The 16,034-nt window shown below is 37.7% G+C and overlaps 1 protein-coding gene across 5 annotated transcripts in view; it reads right to left on the bottom strand.

Moving 5' to 3' along the window:
* The window catches only part of IMMT (inner membrane mitochondrial protein), a 41,297-nt gene that overhangs the window by 7,297 nt on the left and 17,966 nt on the right, over positions 1-16,034 (bottom strand). Inside the window, exons 4-11 of one of the 5 annotated variants that reach the window (XM_035001126.1) lie at positions 13,664-13,775; positions 11,821-11,958; positions 11,369-11,464; positions 8,452-8,588; positions 5,692-5,795; positions 4,332-4,467; positions 3,513-3,642; positions 1,405-1,419 (exon numbers count right to left, since the gene is read on the bottom strand). In XM_035001126.1, coding sequence (XP_034857017.1) covers positions 1,405-1,419; positions 3,513-3,642; positions 4,332-4,467; positions 5,692-5,795; positions 8,452-8,588; positions 11,369-11,464; positions 11,821-11,958; positions 13,664-13,775 — 868 coding nt within the window. The remainder of the gene's footprint in view (positions 1-1,404; positions 1,420-3,512; positions 3,643-4,331; positions 4,468-5,691; positions 5,796-8,451; positions 8,589-11,368; positions 11,465-11,820; positions 11,959-13,663; positions 13,776-16,034) is intronic. The other 4 variants (XM_035001122.1, XM_035001123.1, XM_035001124.1 and 1 more) reach the window with 4 other exon arrangements.

Raw genomic sequence — 16,034 nt, 5'->3', positions numbered from 1 at the left:
TTCATAGCCTGTGTCCAACTAACTAAGGCATGTTCAAACCCAAGTGAAGTAATTTAGATAGGCCTTCAAGTATATAATCAGTTCTTTTCCAGGAACCCAAATTAGTACTTCCAATCTGAACTAAATATAAATAGATTTTATAATTCACCCTAATTTTGCCTCTAAAGACAGTTTACGTATATACACTTCTATATTTTCATTCATGCATAAATGTGATTAGTCATAAAAGGCATCCTAATATTCTTTTCTGTTAAATCTCAAATTCAGATTCTCTGACTTTTCTCTAGTAAGAGTTTCTATACCTTTTCTTAAACAGATGGTGTTACCCAGGACAATGATCTGCAACCAGAGCTGTCCATTAGAATCACTTGTCGAGTTTTTTAAAATACACATGGCAGAAGATTCTGATTTAAGCTTAAGCATGTGTTTTGTTTTCAGATCTCACATTCCAAAAGTATTCTGACACATTATTATAGGTTAATAATTATAGCTTTAACAGCAAAATGCAGAGTGTGGGAAATACTACATGATAAATGACTCAATTCCACAATTAAAGAACTAAGAAGCAAAAAACAAAGTGGGGATAAGAGACTTATTGACCAAATTCAAGACATGTAGCTCCTTTGGATACTGATTGAAATAAAACAACTAAAAACCTCTTTCTATAAAATGGGGATAACTTAACACTAAAAAATGACATGTGATGACATTAAGGAATTATTGTTTTAGGTGTGATAATGACACAGTGATTAATGTTTTTTTAAAAAACATGGAAATTATTTACAACTGAAAAGGATATATGATATTTTGGATCTGATTCAATATAAACTGGGGAAATAAGTGACAAAAACTAGCCATGTGTTGACAATTGCTGACGTTGGGTGATGGATCAATGAACTTATTATAGTTTTCCTCCTACTTTTCAATGTTTGAAATTTTACAAAATGAAAGCTTTAAAATATATACATATCTCTATCTACAGGTTTCCAATCACTGAAACAACTGTTCCTGAGAGCACATGGATGCCCAAAACATCCAAATCAGATTTATCTCGTGCAATGTAATTCTGTTATAAATTATTTAGATGCTTTAGTATAAGAATCATAGGCAAATAAAAAGACTTCAGTATTTTAAGACACAAAACAAAAGCCTTTAAATTTAAAACACACAAGGGGCGCCTGGGTGGCTCAGTCGTTAAGCGTCTGCCTTCGGCTCAGGTCGTGATCCCAGGGTCCTGGGATCGAGCCCCACATCGGGCTCCCCGCTCGGCGGGAAGCCTGCTTCTCCCTCTGCCACTCCCCCTGCTTGTGTTCCCTCTCTCACTGTGTCTCTCTCTTCAAATAAATAAATAAATAAATAAATAAAATAAAAATTAAAAAAAATAAAACATACAAAATTACTCACCCAGGTCAGAAATACCTACAAAGAAAAAGAACAGTTTGAAAAAAAGAACATACATATTTCAATTATTAATCATTAAATAGGAATATCCAAAAAGAAATGGGGAACAAGAAACCAGTAGTAGAAAAAGCATATTTTAATATTAGAAAGCAAAACAATAGAGTTTATTTCCTAAAACGTAAAAGGATAAAAGGACATAGACAATATAAATCAAGGTAAATGCTAACATTTTACAAAGTAAGAGAGTCATTCATATTAAAAGTAGCTTTGGTTTCCAGGGGCTCATCTGTATTTTTGATAAAGCTATCAACTTAGTTTTTACACAGAAACCTCTGCCCCCCCATTAGAAATTACTTGGCGTATTTCACTAAGTCCTAGTCTGGACTCTCAGTACCAGGCCTCTCCAACATTTCAAATACTTAAGAATTCAATATTCTATCACAAGCACCACCTTGAGGACACAGTGACAGGAAAGGGGAACCACAGCCAGTCTCCTGCCTCTCAGCATGAGCTTCTTAACATCATGGGCATGACCCTTGAATTCAGAAAGTTCAAAGACAGGTAGGTATTTTTCATCCCAAATGGCTCTAAAAGTCAACTACTTAATCTGGTATTAGACCAAAAAAACAGGAATCTGTCCCAGTGTTGCAGGAAAAATTGGCAAGATGAAGAAAATGAGATAATGTCAGTCTCAACAAGGCACATAAATAGGACTATATATACTAGTCTATAGCAATAAAGAACTGTCCCCTGGAAATAATGACAATCTACAACCTGCACTTCATTTTCCCATCCTGGCAACAACCACCTAGGCTCCCCCTAAAGGCTACTCCTCCCTCCCCCCACAGTGGTAACCACTATCTCTAAATATAGTGTTTATCTTTTTTTTTAGATTTTATATAGATATATATATATGCATCCTAAAACAACACATTGTTTTGTTTTGCATGTTCTTAAGCTTCATGTAAGTGGTATCCTACTCTATGTATTCTTCTGCAACTTTTTTTCTTAACATTTATGTTTGAGGGGCGCCTGGGTGGCTCAGTCGTTAAGCGTCTGCCTTCCGGCTGAGGTCATGGTCCCAGGGTCCTGGGATCGAGCCCCGCATAGGGCTCCCTGCTCTGCGGGGAGCCTGCTTCTCCCTCTCCCACTCCCCCTGCTCTCTTGCTGTGTCTCTCTCTGTCAAATAAATAAAATCTTAAAAAAAAAAAAAAATTTATGTTTGAGAGATACAGTTTTAGTTCATTCATTTATACTGCCACATGGGAGGCACATTTAGCAGTTTCTGATTTTTCTGCTCTTACAAATACAGGGCTGCTATGAATATTTTTATGAGTCTCCTTGAGCACCTGTGTCTTCTTAAGCACATACCTAGGAGTTAACCAGTTGGATCAGGTAGTATATACATTCTGACCTAGGCCCACAGAGGCCTAGAACACCAGTTCAGTTCCTACCTGACATTCAACTTATAACAGACAATAGCATTTAAAGAGTATTTTGAATTTGTTAAGACTGGTAATTTATGTGACTGTTATAGTACTCTCAGAGCACTTCAGGAAAATGTGACTATTCTCTGCAATTACACTGTATGAAACAAAGTTAACAAAGTTCCCTGAATTCTGAGCTATTTGCAAGTAGATAGTCATACAGATGATTTCCTTCTCACCAAGGGCGTTTTCAACCATAATGTTGTCACAGAGCAGTCCTGAGGCGTGCCTTAATTCATTACAAATATTTTTTAAGTACCAAAGGCTTTGAATAATTTTACATGTATATATATAAAATATTCTAATACATTTAAAGTTATAATGTCACTCTCACTTAGTTGGATTTTAAATTTTTTATTCCTGAGTAGCAGAGACCTGAATAGAACCATTGGTTCTGGAATCAAACACTGGCTGGAACTTGTGTCCACCATGACTAAAACCATGGGAGCACTGTCACCTATCATGGCTATGACTGAAATAAAACGTAGAAAACATTGTACTGTCACCAAATGAGATATGCATACCAGAGGTGTTTGGATTCGATGAATGGGGTTAAAGCAAGTTTAGCTGAACAGCTGTTAAAACACAAAAACAGTGAAGTACCAACACTTCAGTAATACTTACTCATCCCTTTCCACCCTGGCAAGACTTCTGGGGTAATACTGTCCAGTTCTCGTTTAAAGTCATCCCGGGCTTGGACCACCAGCTCATGATACTGAGATACGACCTTAGCCTCAGACTGAGCTGCTTTGACCTGAACAAATACAGGGGGTATGCGGTTAAAGTGAACAGAAATTACCATCACCATCCAAAAAAAAGAGAAATTATATTCATGTATTTATATGTTGGCTGGGAATATATAAATAATATATACAGAGAAAGCTAAAGCTTAGAAAAAGGAACATAAGCCTTGTAATTCAAACAAGCCCTTTACCATCTTACTATGCCCGTGTCCCTCTTTCTCTGGTCACAGGAAACTACCCATATAGACTACGTTAGTGCAGTCAGAAGATATGCTACAAAATTAAAATTTTCATTTAATAGCCACATCCAAAAATATTACCTATTATAAAAAGTATCAACAATAATGGATTATCCACTTTGTGCCCAGGTAAGTTTTTAAAATTAGTAACAACTTCTATTCTTTGCAGGGGAAAAGGGAGAAAGAAAGGAATCTTATTACTTTCCTGAATTCTTCAAATCCTTTGATTAAAGGATTATATTTATAAATTTCAAAATGAGTGGCTCAGTCAGTTAAGTGTCTGCCTTTGGCTCAGGTCATGATCTCGGGGTCCTGGGATCGAGCCCCGCATCGGGCTCTCTGCTCTGCGGCGAGTCTGCTTCTCCCTCTCCATGTGTGATCTCTCTCACTTTCATTGTTTCTCAAATAAATATTTTAAAAACAAAATTTTTTTAATGCTGTAAAAGACCTAAGAAACGCACCTTTTGGACCACATTATCCAGATCAACTATCATGTTGTGAAGTTTCCCCTCTGCGGCAGTTATATGAGATTTGGCCCCAGGAACCTCTTCTTTCTTTGCATTTTCAATTACACTCTTCATCTTCTCTAGCTCTTCTCTGGAAACCAATAAAGCAAAACAAAGATTTAGTATTATTCCTCATCAACTTTAGCAAAGAGCTTGATGTAAATACAGCAAACAATTGTTAAGAGTCTATGAACAAAATACAATTTGAAAAAAATTACTGTTTTCTCACAATAAATACAGGCAGAGAAGCTTTCCTTACTAACAACTGAAAACAGCTTGGTCAGAAGCTAGATTTACTAGCGTGAACCAGAGAAGGAGCATGGTGTAGAGGGAAATACACAGGCTTCAGAACTAGGAAAACCTGGATCCAACTCCCAGATCAGCCTCTCCTTTGGTGCTCACCCTTGTATGGGGATTAGAAGTAATTAATGAGAAGTACCTGGCACAGTGCCTGTCCCATTGAGCGCACTCAATAAATGGCAGCTTTTGTATGGATTAGGCTGATTCCCCTTCAGCTGAGAGCAAGCTTAATGAAGGCGGAAGCAAGGGAGGAAGTCAAGGAGCTCACTGAGCAAATATAGCTGGGTCTCGAGGAGCCCTCATGATTCATGTTTCACAAATTGGATGAACTGTGGCCTACCCACCACAAAACACAGAACTCAAGAGCCCCGACTCAAGGTTTAGTGATGTGAACATAACGTCTTAAATCTCCTAAAAGATATGCTGGCTTGAACTAGAAGACTTCTCTTTCTCTATGAATATTTTATTAAAAATGACACCAAAATTTTGAATGACAGTGATTCCAAAACGAGAGGCTGATGAGACCGTTTAGTCACATGCAGGTTTCCATCATCAGAGGCTGATTTTATACCTGGCTTGCTTGATCCTAGATTTAGCCAAATTCCAGGAATCAAGGTCAGGGTGGCATAAAACTAGACTAGGTACTAAGTACTTTAATAGCTAAGACAAAAAGACATACTCTCAAACATACTCTCAAAATTCTGATTAAACCCCACCCCTGAAAAATCTTGAAGAACCTCAGTAAATCCACTGAGATACATCACCTAAAAGAAAAACGGCTTTTTATACAAGATCCTTTATATAGGTTTCTGCCAAATTTACTTTGGCCTAATTATATTTTATTCCCTCTCTCCTTTTTAAACCTCTGTGGTCCTGATACCAATAGAGATCAAGTGGAGGTGAAGGTGAAGGGTTTCTCTGCCTCTTCTTTCTATACCGACAGTACAAAGAAAACCCAGCCCAAAGAAAGCCACCAGGAGGCCCTAATTACTTGTTAAAGTCCATGAGTAATTACTTGGCTTTGAGAAGGGCATCAGCAGCCTCATCGACTGCCTTTCTGCGTTCCTTCAATGCACCCTCCACTGTCCGCCACTGAGCCGACTTCTTCTCACCTGCAATCTAAACAAAAGGTTTTACTTACACAAACATGAATAACCACTATTACAGTCATAGGATACACCAACATGGCTAAATTTAGAAACAAGGGCATTAAATTCAAAGGTAAAAACTTATATACGGCATTTCTTCAGAGTAGGGTCTCTTCATCTAAGGTTCGTGGTTAGAACCAAAGAAGTCCATGAACCCCATCAAAACTGTAAAAGACTGTGTTCTAGTGCGTATCAGCATTTTCTAAGGAGAGATATTTATATTAGATTCACAAAAGGATATTATGAAGCAGAAAAGGTTAATAAGAACAATAACTCTATCAATTGTTTGTTGATTATTCTTCAATGAAGCACCAATATTTAAAATTCTCTTAATTGCAGGTCTACCAAATCAGTTTAAGAATAAGTAGAAAGTCTGGGGCGCCTGAGTGGCTCAGTCGTTAAGCGTCTGCCTTCGGCTCAGGTCATGATCCCAGGGTTCTGGGATCGAGCCCCGCATCGGGCTCCCTGCTCAGCAGGGAGTCTGCTTCTCCCCCTCCCACTCCCCCTGGTGTGTTCCCTCTCTCGCTGTGTCTCTCTGTCAAATAAATAAATAAAATCTTTAAAAAAAAAAAAAAAAGAGTAAGTAGAAAGCTTATACATTTGTACAGTCCTTACTCCTCCAAAACATTATCCTAAAAAATGACCCTCTGTAACTGGTAAAGTGAAAATCAACTATTGTCAAACCCACCCCCCTCCTTGAGCTGTGTTTTATAAAATGTTAATTTTATATATATATATATATACAAAAGTCCTCTTTGAAAATCTTTATAGAGGTCCAAGGATAAGCTGTTCTGTAGAATAGACACTAGATTCCCCTACTATCAAGCCAAGACCAACGGTTTCCAAACACTGTTTTGAAAAAGTAATTCTGTATCTATTGTAAGAGCCTTGTGCACCAGTTTTTTTTACACAAGTTGGAATCCATTTTTAACATTTCAAAACGTGTTCATTCATGTTTCTGATAATTTTGTAACACCAGCTAATATCCCTAGTCTAGCTAACCACTACCGTAAGATGTCCTTTAGTTGTAAAATCTTGATTTTAATAGATTTCATACTATCTAATCCACATGCATTACATAGTGTGCATTCACTGGGAAGAGGAAATACCCTCTTATGTAGCCTTTCACCAAAGTAATACCATTGACATTTAAAGCTTCTAATCAGCGTCCTTCTGAAACATACCGGTCTATTTTGGTTTGAACCCAAATTCCTGATACTCTACAACTTACAGCCTTCCCACACCTGTATAACCAAAATATTAAGTATTCTCTGTGTAGTTTCCACTTTCCTGACTGAACTCTGACTGAAATTAAATGTTTTTCTTGGACACTGAATAAACCAGAATTTTAAGGTTTTTTTTTAAAGGTTGTAATTTCTAGCTGTTTACATCAGAGCTCTTTTTTGTGATGTATGTGTGTAGGACTGAAACAATGTGAAGTGTGTTTAAATTCTGTAAAAAGCACACAGTTATAGTGGCAAAGTAACTTTACTTATGGCACAAGATCCTGATCCCTGAGATTCACAGTTTATGTATTTATTTTTACTCTTTAAATGACTTGGTGTCTAGATATATTTTTATACATTGAATAACTGAATGTAATTATTAAAAAAAAATTAAGTCCCAGTATTACAGTTTTAAATCAATGTAATTACTTTACTCTCTTATGTGCTCAATGTAAGTTAAATAATCAACACAAGCATTTAAAATAGCTGGTTTTGGGGCATCTGGGTGGTTCAGTCAGTTAAGCATCCGACTCTTGATCTCAGCTTATGTCTTGATCTCAGGGTCATGAGTATGCTGGGCTCCACACCCAACAAACAAACAAATAAAAATAATAAAATAGCTGGTATTTGGAGGTACACGGGATCTCTCTGTACTTTTTTTTTTTTTTTGAGAGAGTGTGAGAGGTGGGGCGGGGAGGAGCGCAGGCAGAGGGAGAAGGAGAATCTTAAGCAGGCTAGCTCCATGCCCAGCTCAGAGCCAGATGTGGGGCTCCATGCTGGATCTCATGACCCTGAGATCATGACCTGAGCCAAAATCAAGAGAAAATGGTATTATTTCTTATAACTGTGTGACAATCTAAAAGTATCTTAAAGTAAAAAGTTTATTTTAAAAAATGATTGGCAAAAAATTAAAACTTAAAATTAAAAAACTAAATTAAAAATGGTTGGCAATTTTAAAGCAAAAAAAAAGCAGACAAATAATATTCAAGCACTATTAAGATATGAAAGCAAATAGGAACTAATTCTTGTTACCATATCATTGTTGTGAGATAAAGCACTATATGAAACTCATTAAAAACAACATGCAAAGCTTTTTCCTGCCTTGTTTATTTTAAAAAAAGTTACTCTAGGGGTGCCTGGGTGGCTCAGTCGGTTAAGCGTCTGCCTTTGGCTCAGGTCGTGATCCCAGGGGCCTGGGATCGAGCCCCGCATCTGGCTCCCTGCTCAGCGGGGAGTCTGCTTGTCCTTCCCCCTGCCTGTGCTCTCGCTTGCTCTCTCTCAAATAAATAAAATATTTTTTAAAAAGTTACTCTAGATAGTCTTCACTTAGTGGGAGAAAGCCCGTATTAGAAGGAAGAAATCAGTCTTAAGTACTACCTGTCTATCCATTCTTTGGCTCACCTCAGAATTGTCCATGGCTGCTTTCAAGATGTTGGAGTGCGCACTGACAGCCTGCACCGCAGCATTCTGAGCTATGATGGCCTGTTGAGTGATGTGAGCAGTTTGGCTCAGAGCATCTTCTAAGCTCCTGGCTACAGCTGAAATACACAGAACAGTTAAAATAACAAATCCCTCCCTCCTAAATAACTTTATTGTAAACTTCCCTTCTTCTCCTACTGAGTCTTTCTTTTGCATTTCCTCAAAAATGTAAAAAACAAAAACACACAGATTTAGAGAATCAGTTTCATTTGAAAGTATGGTAAAATGTTAGTAATTACTAAATCTGGTGGACAGACCTATGGGGATTCATTATACTATTTTTACCTTTATATACAACTGAATTTTTTTCAAAATAAAAAGTGTTTTGGGTTTTTTTTAAGACAAAAATTGCTTAAAGAAGGCCAGCATATACTTCAAATGGGAGGAACAAAGTTTAAGGCACTGTTCAGCCCCTTTTAGCTACTAGAGGCTATAAATTCAGTATAACCACCAGCATTTTTCAGTTTAAATAATGATCATATAGCTCCACAGGGAAAAAGAGTATCTCCTCAGCATGAAGGGACACTCAGAGCAAATTATATCACCAAGATATAAGGAGATAACAGACAGACAAGAGAAAGAAAAAGATAAGGAAACATGGCAACAAAAAAGAAAAGGTGGTTTGGGAAGGGACAGTGTTTTCCGTAGGAGAACTCAAGAAACAGCCATATATCAAGATGCAAGAGGCTACAACCTACTAAGATCATATTTCTATATGCTGCTTCAGGAATCAAAAAGAAACCTAATTTTAAGAAAAATAAAGCAAGGGATGATTCCAGATATAATACTAAAATGGCAAACGGTCATCTGAAGAAAGCAAGCCAGTGAGAAGACTAATTTATCACATATCAGATGATTTAAAAAGGGAAAATATGTTTGGCAGGTAAAACAGAAACAGAAGGTGATTTTGAGCAAAAGAATCATAAGCTAGAGATGAACAAATGGAACCTCCGAACCACCTGCAGTACCTGGGCAACGGAGATAAAAGGAGAAAGTTGGTGATGAGAAAATACCACACCATGAGTGTCAGACTGAGGTTCACCTGAAGACACAGGGGATATGAAGAGAGGGGTATAAAGAGAAAAAGAGGCAGGGAGGGAACATGCATGAGTTGCAGGGGTGGGGAAGACATGAGAGCACAGGTAACAGTAAACCACTTCACAGTGGCCCACAGGCTCAAAGTCTTCTTCAGGTCTACTCACTGTACTTTGATTCCTCCTTCCCCCCACCCCGCCCCCTCTTTCTTGTTTTGTTTTGTTTTTGCTATTCAGTTATAGGAGTTCCATATATATTTTGGGTATTAACCCCTTATCAGACATATGGTTTGCAAATAGTCTCTCCTATTCCACAGGATGCCTTTTTGTTTTGTTGTTTCTTTTGCTGTACAAAAGCTTTTTTAGTTTGATGTAATTCCACTTGTTGCTTCTGTGTGCAGAAAGTAAGAGAGAGAGAGAGAGCGGGCATGAGCAGGGGGTAGGGGTAGAGGGAGAAGCAGACTCCCTGCTGAGCAGGGAGCCCAATGTGGGACTCGATCCCAGAATCCTGGGATCATGACCTGAGCCAAAGGCAGATGCTTAACCGACTGAGCCACCAGGTGCCCCTGGTGCTTTGATTCTTGACAAGAATTACAAACACACACATTTTAAAAGTAAAGCTTGGGAGAAAACTAAGAGGTGACAGACAAAATCCTTAAAATTTTCACTTTGCCCAAAATGAAAGATAATAAGTGGACCAAAAAAAAAGGGAGCATGATGAAACAGCAGACATCACTAATCTTAAATGTACAACTTACTTCAAGGTGTCTACATAATAAAAGGGGAAAGTGAAAAATATGAATAAAAAAATTATCTTTATGTGCTGTAGTAGAGAATTCAGGAAAAATTAGGAAGTGGGAAAAAAATATAGAAATATTTCACTTATTTAGAAGTCTTTATTCAACATTCCCAATTATTTGTAACCAAGAACTCAGAACAACACATTAAAAAAAAAAAAAAAAAAAGCCAAGTAGCCAAACTAAAGCCCTGCACCTATACTCCTTCTGTCCCTTCTACTCTTTACATAATTCCAACAAACCTGCCTCCTCAGAGTAGGGCAGAACCAAAGCATTAGAAGGGAAACAAGAACCACTCAAGACAAACAGACAAGCAGAAATAAGACATGGGGAGAAACAAACAAAAACTACAAACAGCTGCCATAAGACTTTAAAACAAACATCTCTCAGTCCAGGAAAAAGCTACATATCCCCTACCTCCAGAGACATCACTATACCGCCCAGTACAATCAAAGATGCTCCCTGCACCTTGTTTAAGACCAGAAAATACATTTTTAGGTATCTAGTATCATTTTTTAAAACCGTCAAAAAGTTTAACATAAAATCGAAACTTAAAAAGGAATATGCTTCGGTTAGCTGGAAACTGGCAATGTGTATATTCCACATTCCACCCCCCACCAATGTCCGATAAGGAGGCTACTAGACAGAGTCCAGAGGCTGGTAATAAACCAGAGCAATTAAAAGACTCTCAGGGAAGTTGCCAAAACATAAACAATTTCTGTTCCACAGAATACAAAGAATCTTTAGCACAAACCCTAATAAACACAAATGGATTAAGTACAAGTATTATTCGGAATTTTCTCCAACTGTACACTAAGAATAGCCTTTGTTACCCAGGTAAAAGTTTAAATGGAAAGAATACAAATGATGAAATAAAGGTGGTACACAGACAAATGCCACTAAAGAAACCAAACTAGCTGATGGATGAGAAATGTGTGCCAATGGCTGAAGAAGACAGCAACTGATGGAGATGACCCAAAGTGCTTAAGAAGTCGTCTGTTTACATACACTCAATCTTAACTTGTTCTTGCTTTTCCTGTTGTGCAAGGCGAGCTGCAACTTCTTCGGGTGGTCGCTCCCGTACAGAAGTTGAGGATGCTTCCTCTTGCAGCATAAGTAAATAAGAGGAAATGAAATTTCAGCACAGAATTTCAATAGCTCAGAGGGATATAAAAACACCATCGTTTGTACTTGCCAGCTCTATCAACTGAAGGCATTTTGTCATTAGGATTCTAAAACCACATCATCAATGATTCCAACATGAAGAAATAAGGGATCAGCTCTTAAACCTCTTGCTTTCAGAGATTTACTCAGACTCTGAAATTTAAAAAAATTCCCTAAGCAAGTCTGGAAATAAAACCAGCATAAGTGGGTACTTACATACTGTCTAGAGGTTGCCTAGGCATTAAATAGTTCTGATGAACAAATCATTTATAAAACCACAAATATAAATAAACTACCTGAAGCTGCAGGCTTCGGTTGCCCTTCACCAATTCCAGGGTGCTCAGTTTTTATAGATTCCTCATGCTGAACCGCAGGGGCTGGGACTGACGGTGCATCACCTGCTGCAGAAATAATTTGAGCTGCCTCTGTAGATCCTATAAATATATGTTACTCATGGTATTTATAGTTTCCGGGGTTAACACAGAAGCACACAGGAATCTACTACAACTAACACCCACTTCACATCTGACTCCTTACAGACACAAACGCATGTACTGTCACTACTCAAACATGCAAACAGACTATGGCCCTGTCCCCCACAGACACAAACCCACACAAGATGGACAATGGTGGGAAATGCACAAGAGAAAGGATTCTCTTGCACTTTAAGCACCACCATTCTCAGGCAGGGCTTCTAGTAACAGTACTAAATGACATTAAATCTTAACATATGAGAAGTAGGCATAAAATTTACATAACATGGAAAAGTAGTAACAAAGGAAAAAGGGGCCTGTAATGAAGAAGGTAGACAAAACAAAGTAACCAAAAGATATTTTTTAACGCTTTGAACAGTGTAGAGATGAAAGAGTTGTGAGCAAGAACAGTATGACAGTTTTAAACACAAAAGAAGAAAGGCTGAAAAAAATCAAGAGCTGATAAACAAGTGTTGGACAATAAACTGGATAATTCTAGAAGTAAAATAGAGGAGAAAAAAAGAGCAACATAATAGAGAAAAAGAAAATTTAAATAAACTAAAAGTCCCATTTAAGAGATGAAGCTGGATTACTGTAAGGCCTATTACCTGGTCTCCCTGCTCTGCTCTTGGTCCCTTTATCTACTCTCCGCAATAGCCACTGATCTTATTAAAAGTCATATATCGCTCCCTTGGCTCAGAACCCTCTTAACACCTTCCCAACCCACTCAGAGTATGAAGCAAAATGCTTATAATGGCCTCCAAAGACTGCCACAATAGGCTTCCTGCTTCCTCTCGACCTCATTTTCTACTGTTCTTCTTCTACTCCAGCTTCATGTGCTCCTTACTAGTTAAATATACCAAGCCTTAGCACTAGCTAATCCCTTTGCTTGGGATGCTTTTCTCCCACCAGCCTCTTATACATGCCTTAATCCCTCACTTTCTAGTCTTTGCTCAAATGACACCTTCCAGGTGAGACTTTCCTTACACACTCCATTTCAAATTGCAATATTCCCCCCCAACACATCACTTCTGACATCCTATACACTTTACATAGATTTATATATAATCTTCCTCCCCTTATCCCACTAAGAAATATATGCAGAGTTTGTGTTTGTTTTTACTATTTTGTTCACTGCTATAGCCCCAGTGCCTAGAAGAATGTTTGGCACATAGGAGACAATCAGTGAATATTTGCTGAATGAAAGAAAGTCAAGAGGTTTAATCAAGGACAGAAGTGACTAAGGAGAAACACAGAAGTTGAAATGTTTACTGAGCAGGTTAGAGTTAGATGTGCCATAAACTGGGACAGAATTACTGGCAAATCATGAATGGGGAAAAAAATTCCCCAGACCACAGCTAGATCACTAAGAAGAGAGGAGAAAGGCTAGGAGGCAGAGGGGAAAAATATAAAGAAAAAGGGTTATAGACAATACAACTCAGTAGCTATTCATAATGAAGTCCAATTCCATATCCCACTCAGCTCCTAAAATGAGTGTCAAATGGTAGGTGTAAACACTCCTTCCCTGGTGAGAAGGACCAGAAGAGTGCTTCAAGGGGCAGGGGCCCCCCTCTTGACCCTTGACCCCCAATGTATTTAATGTACAGATACATTAAAACAATTCATTTACCTACAATTTTTAAAAATTGATTCTAAGTATAGGTACCTGTTGTTGAAGCTGGAGTGTCTCCCTTCTGTTTTTGGAGTTGTGAGGCAGGCTGTTTAGATTCTTTCATTACCTCTGATACACTAGAGATTTTTACTGGACCAGACTGAATCTTGGAAATAAAAAACATGTAACATCTCAAATACTTTTTTTTTTTTTAAGGCAGCATACAGTAACGTGTAATTATTTCAAAATTCAAGTATATCAGGCTTTAACACTTCACAATATTACATATCTTATTAATCACAGTAAGATAAGAGAAGTCTTCATTTTAGAAAAATCAACCCAAAAACTTCATTCCAAATGACTGGCCCAATTTTCATAGTAACAGAGGCTTCTCTTAGGGCAACTAATAAACTACGTGAAGCAGAGCCTTCCCTTTATTTTTTTTTTTTAAGATTTTTATTTATTTATTTGACAGAGAGAGATACAGTGAGAGAGGGAACAAAAGCAGGGGTGAGTGCGAGAGACAGAAACGGGGAGTTTGAGAGGGAAAAGCAGGCTCCCTGCTGAGCAGTGAGCCCGATGTGGGGCTTGATCCCAGGATCCTGAGATCAAGACCTGAGCCGAAGGCAGATGCTTAACAACTGAGCCACCAGGCGCCCTCAAAGCCTTCCCTTTAAACACCATTTCTTTTACATATACAACATTGAGCAGACCATTTCCATCTGCTTTCTAAATCAAATTTTGTTGCCTTGCGCATACATTCAGTCAGAAACAATTTTCAGAGGCTCTGAGTAAAACTGAATGTTGGTTTTTTGTTTCTTTAATCTCCCAGATTCATGCAACTGCACACGAGAAAACACAATCCTATTGTAATGTCCAATTTTCTCTTTCTCAGTTACCATCTGCCTTAGTTAAGTTTAAGACCCTGTTCACTAACAGGACTACCATATGATGTGCTGGCAAAAATTACTGAGTAACAGAAACATTTTCATTTACCACCTGCGATGTGCCATTTTTTGCCAGAACTTGGCAATGGGATTCAGATATCTCAAAGACTATTCAAATATAATATAGTTCTGAACTTTGTCACTACCAGAAATGAGAAATATGTGCATTCTCTTTTAGTAAAATTTTATTTAAATCATGAAATACATGCTCACTATAACAAGCAAAATAATATCAAGACATATTAATGGCTTTATTTTGCCTCTTTACTGCTCTTTTCCCTTCAGCACTTGCAGGTAGCCACTGCCAATAGCCTGAAATCTATCCTTCCACCCCTGAGCATAAGCTCAGGTATATATACATATACAATTTTTCATTTTTTAAAACAAACCAAAATAGGGTTATATTATACAAATTATCATGTAACTCAGTTCTTGGTTTTGTTTTCATTTAATAATCTATCACAGACATTCTCTTCCAGGTCAAGAAATTATTTTCAGTTGCATAACATCCTAATTTAATTGCATATCTTAATGTATCTGCAAACCCTATAATTTTGTCAATTACTCTATTTTTGGACATTCAAGCTGCTTCCTGCTTTTTTTGTTGTTAAACACCCTTGTCCAGGGTGGCTGGATGGCTCAGTCCGTAAACATCTGCCTTCAGCTCAGGTCATGATCCCAGGGACTTGGGATTGAGTCCCTCATCAGGCTCTTTGCTCAGCCGGGAGCCTGCTTCTCCCTCTGTCTGCTGCTCCCACCTGCTTGTGCACGTGCTCTCTCTGACAAATAAATAAATAAAATCTTTAAAAAAAAAAAAAATCTTTGTCCGTGTAACTGAAAAGCACTGTAGTGTGGTATCTGTAGGATAGTTTGCCAAAAGAAGAAGTGCTGGGTCAAAGAGGTTATATATTTTTAGCAGCTATTAACAGATCGCTTTCACATACGGTTCTAGCAACTCACACTCTCACAGTAAATGTGTTTGTATGTGTGTCTGTGTATAAAAAGACCTATTTCCAGACTAAGTTGTTCTATTCCTCTAATTTCTAATCCTGTGTCAAAACCTTATTGTTCTATTAAAGTAGGACTATTACAAAGTCAATTACCTGGAAAAGCAAGTGTCCTCTGACCCCTCCCCAACCCAAAACTGTTTTGAAATTTCTTGGCTAGTTTAGTACATTATTTATCCTTTCATGTGAATTTTAAAATCATCTTATCTGATTCTTCAACCTCTAAAGAAATCCATTAGAATTCTTATTAGGCGTATGTGTATATGGGGGGTGTGGGTGTGTGTGTGGGGGTGTGTGTGTGTGTGTGTGTGTATACAATTGTCATTTCTGTCAAATATATACAAATTTAAGGGAAATTTGAGAGAGATGTATATATTTGAGAAAAACGACATTTTTATGATATTAAGTCCTATCCAGAATGTAATATTTGTCTCCATTTAGGCAGGTCTTATTCCATATCCATCAAAAAGA

Source organism: Mirounga leonina, unplaced genomic scaffold (assembly GCF_011800145.1).
Source record: "Mirounga leonina isolate KUSES-001 unplaced genomic scaffold, KU_Mleo_1.0 Mir_125, whole genome shotgun sequence".
Lineage (NCBI taxonomy): Eukaryota > Metazoa > Chordata > Mammalia > Carnivora > Phocidae > Mirounga > Mirounga leonina.
This window is presented reverse-complemented; position numbering and strand designations above follow the sequence as displayed.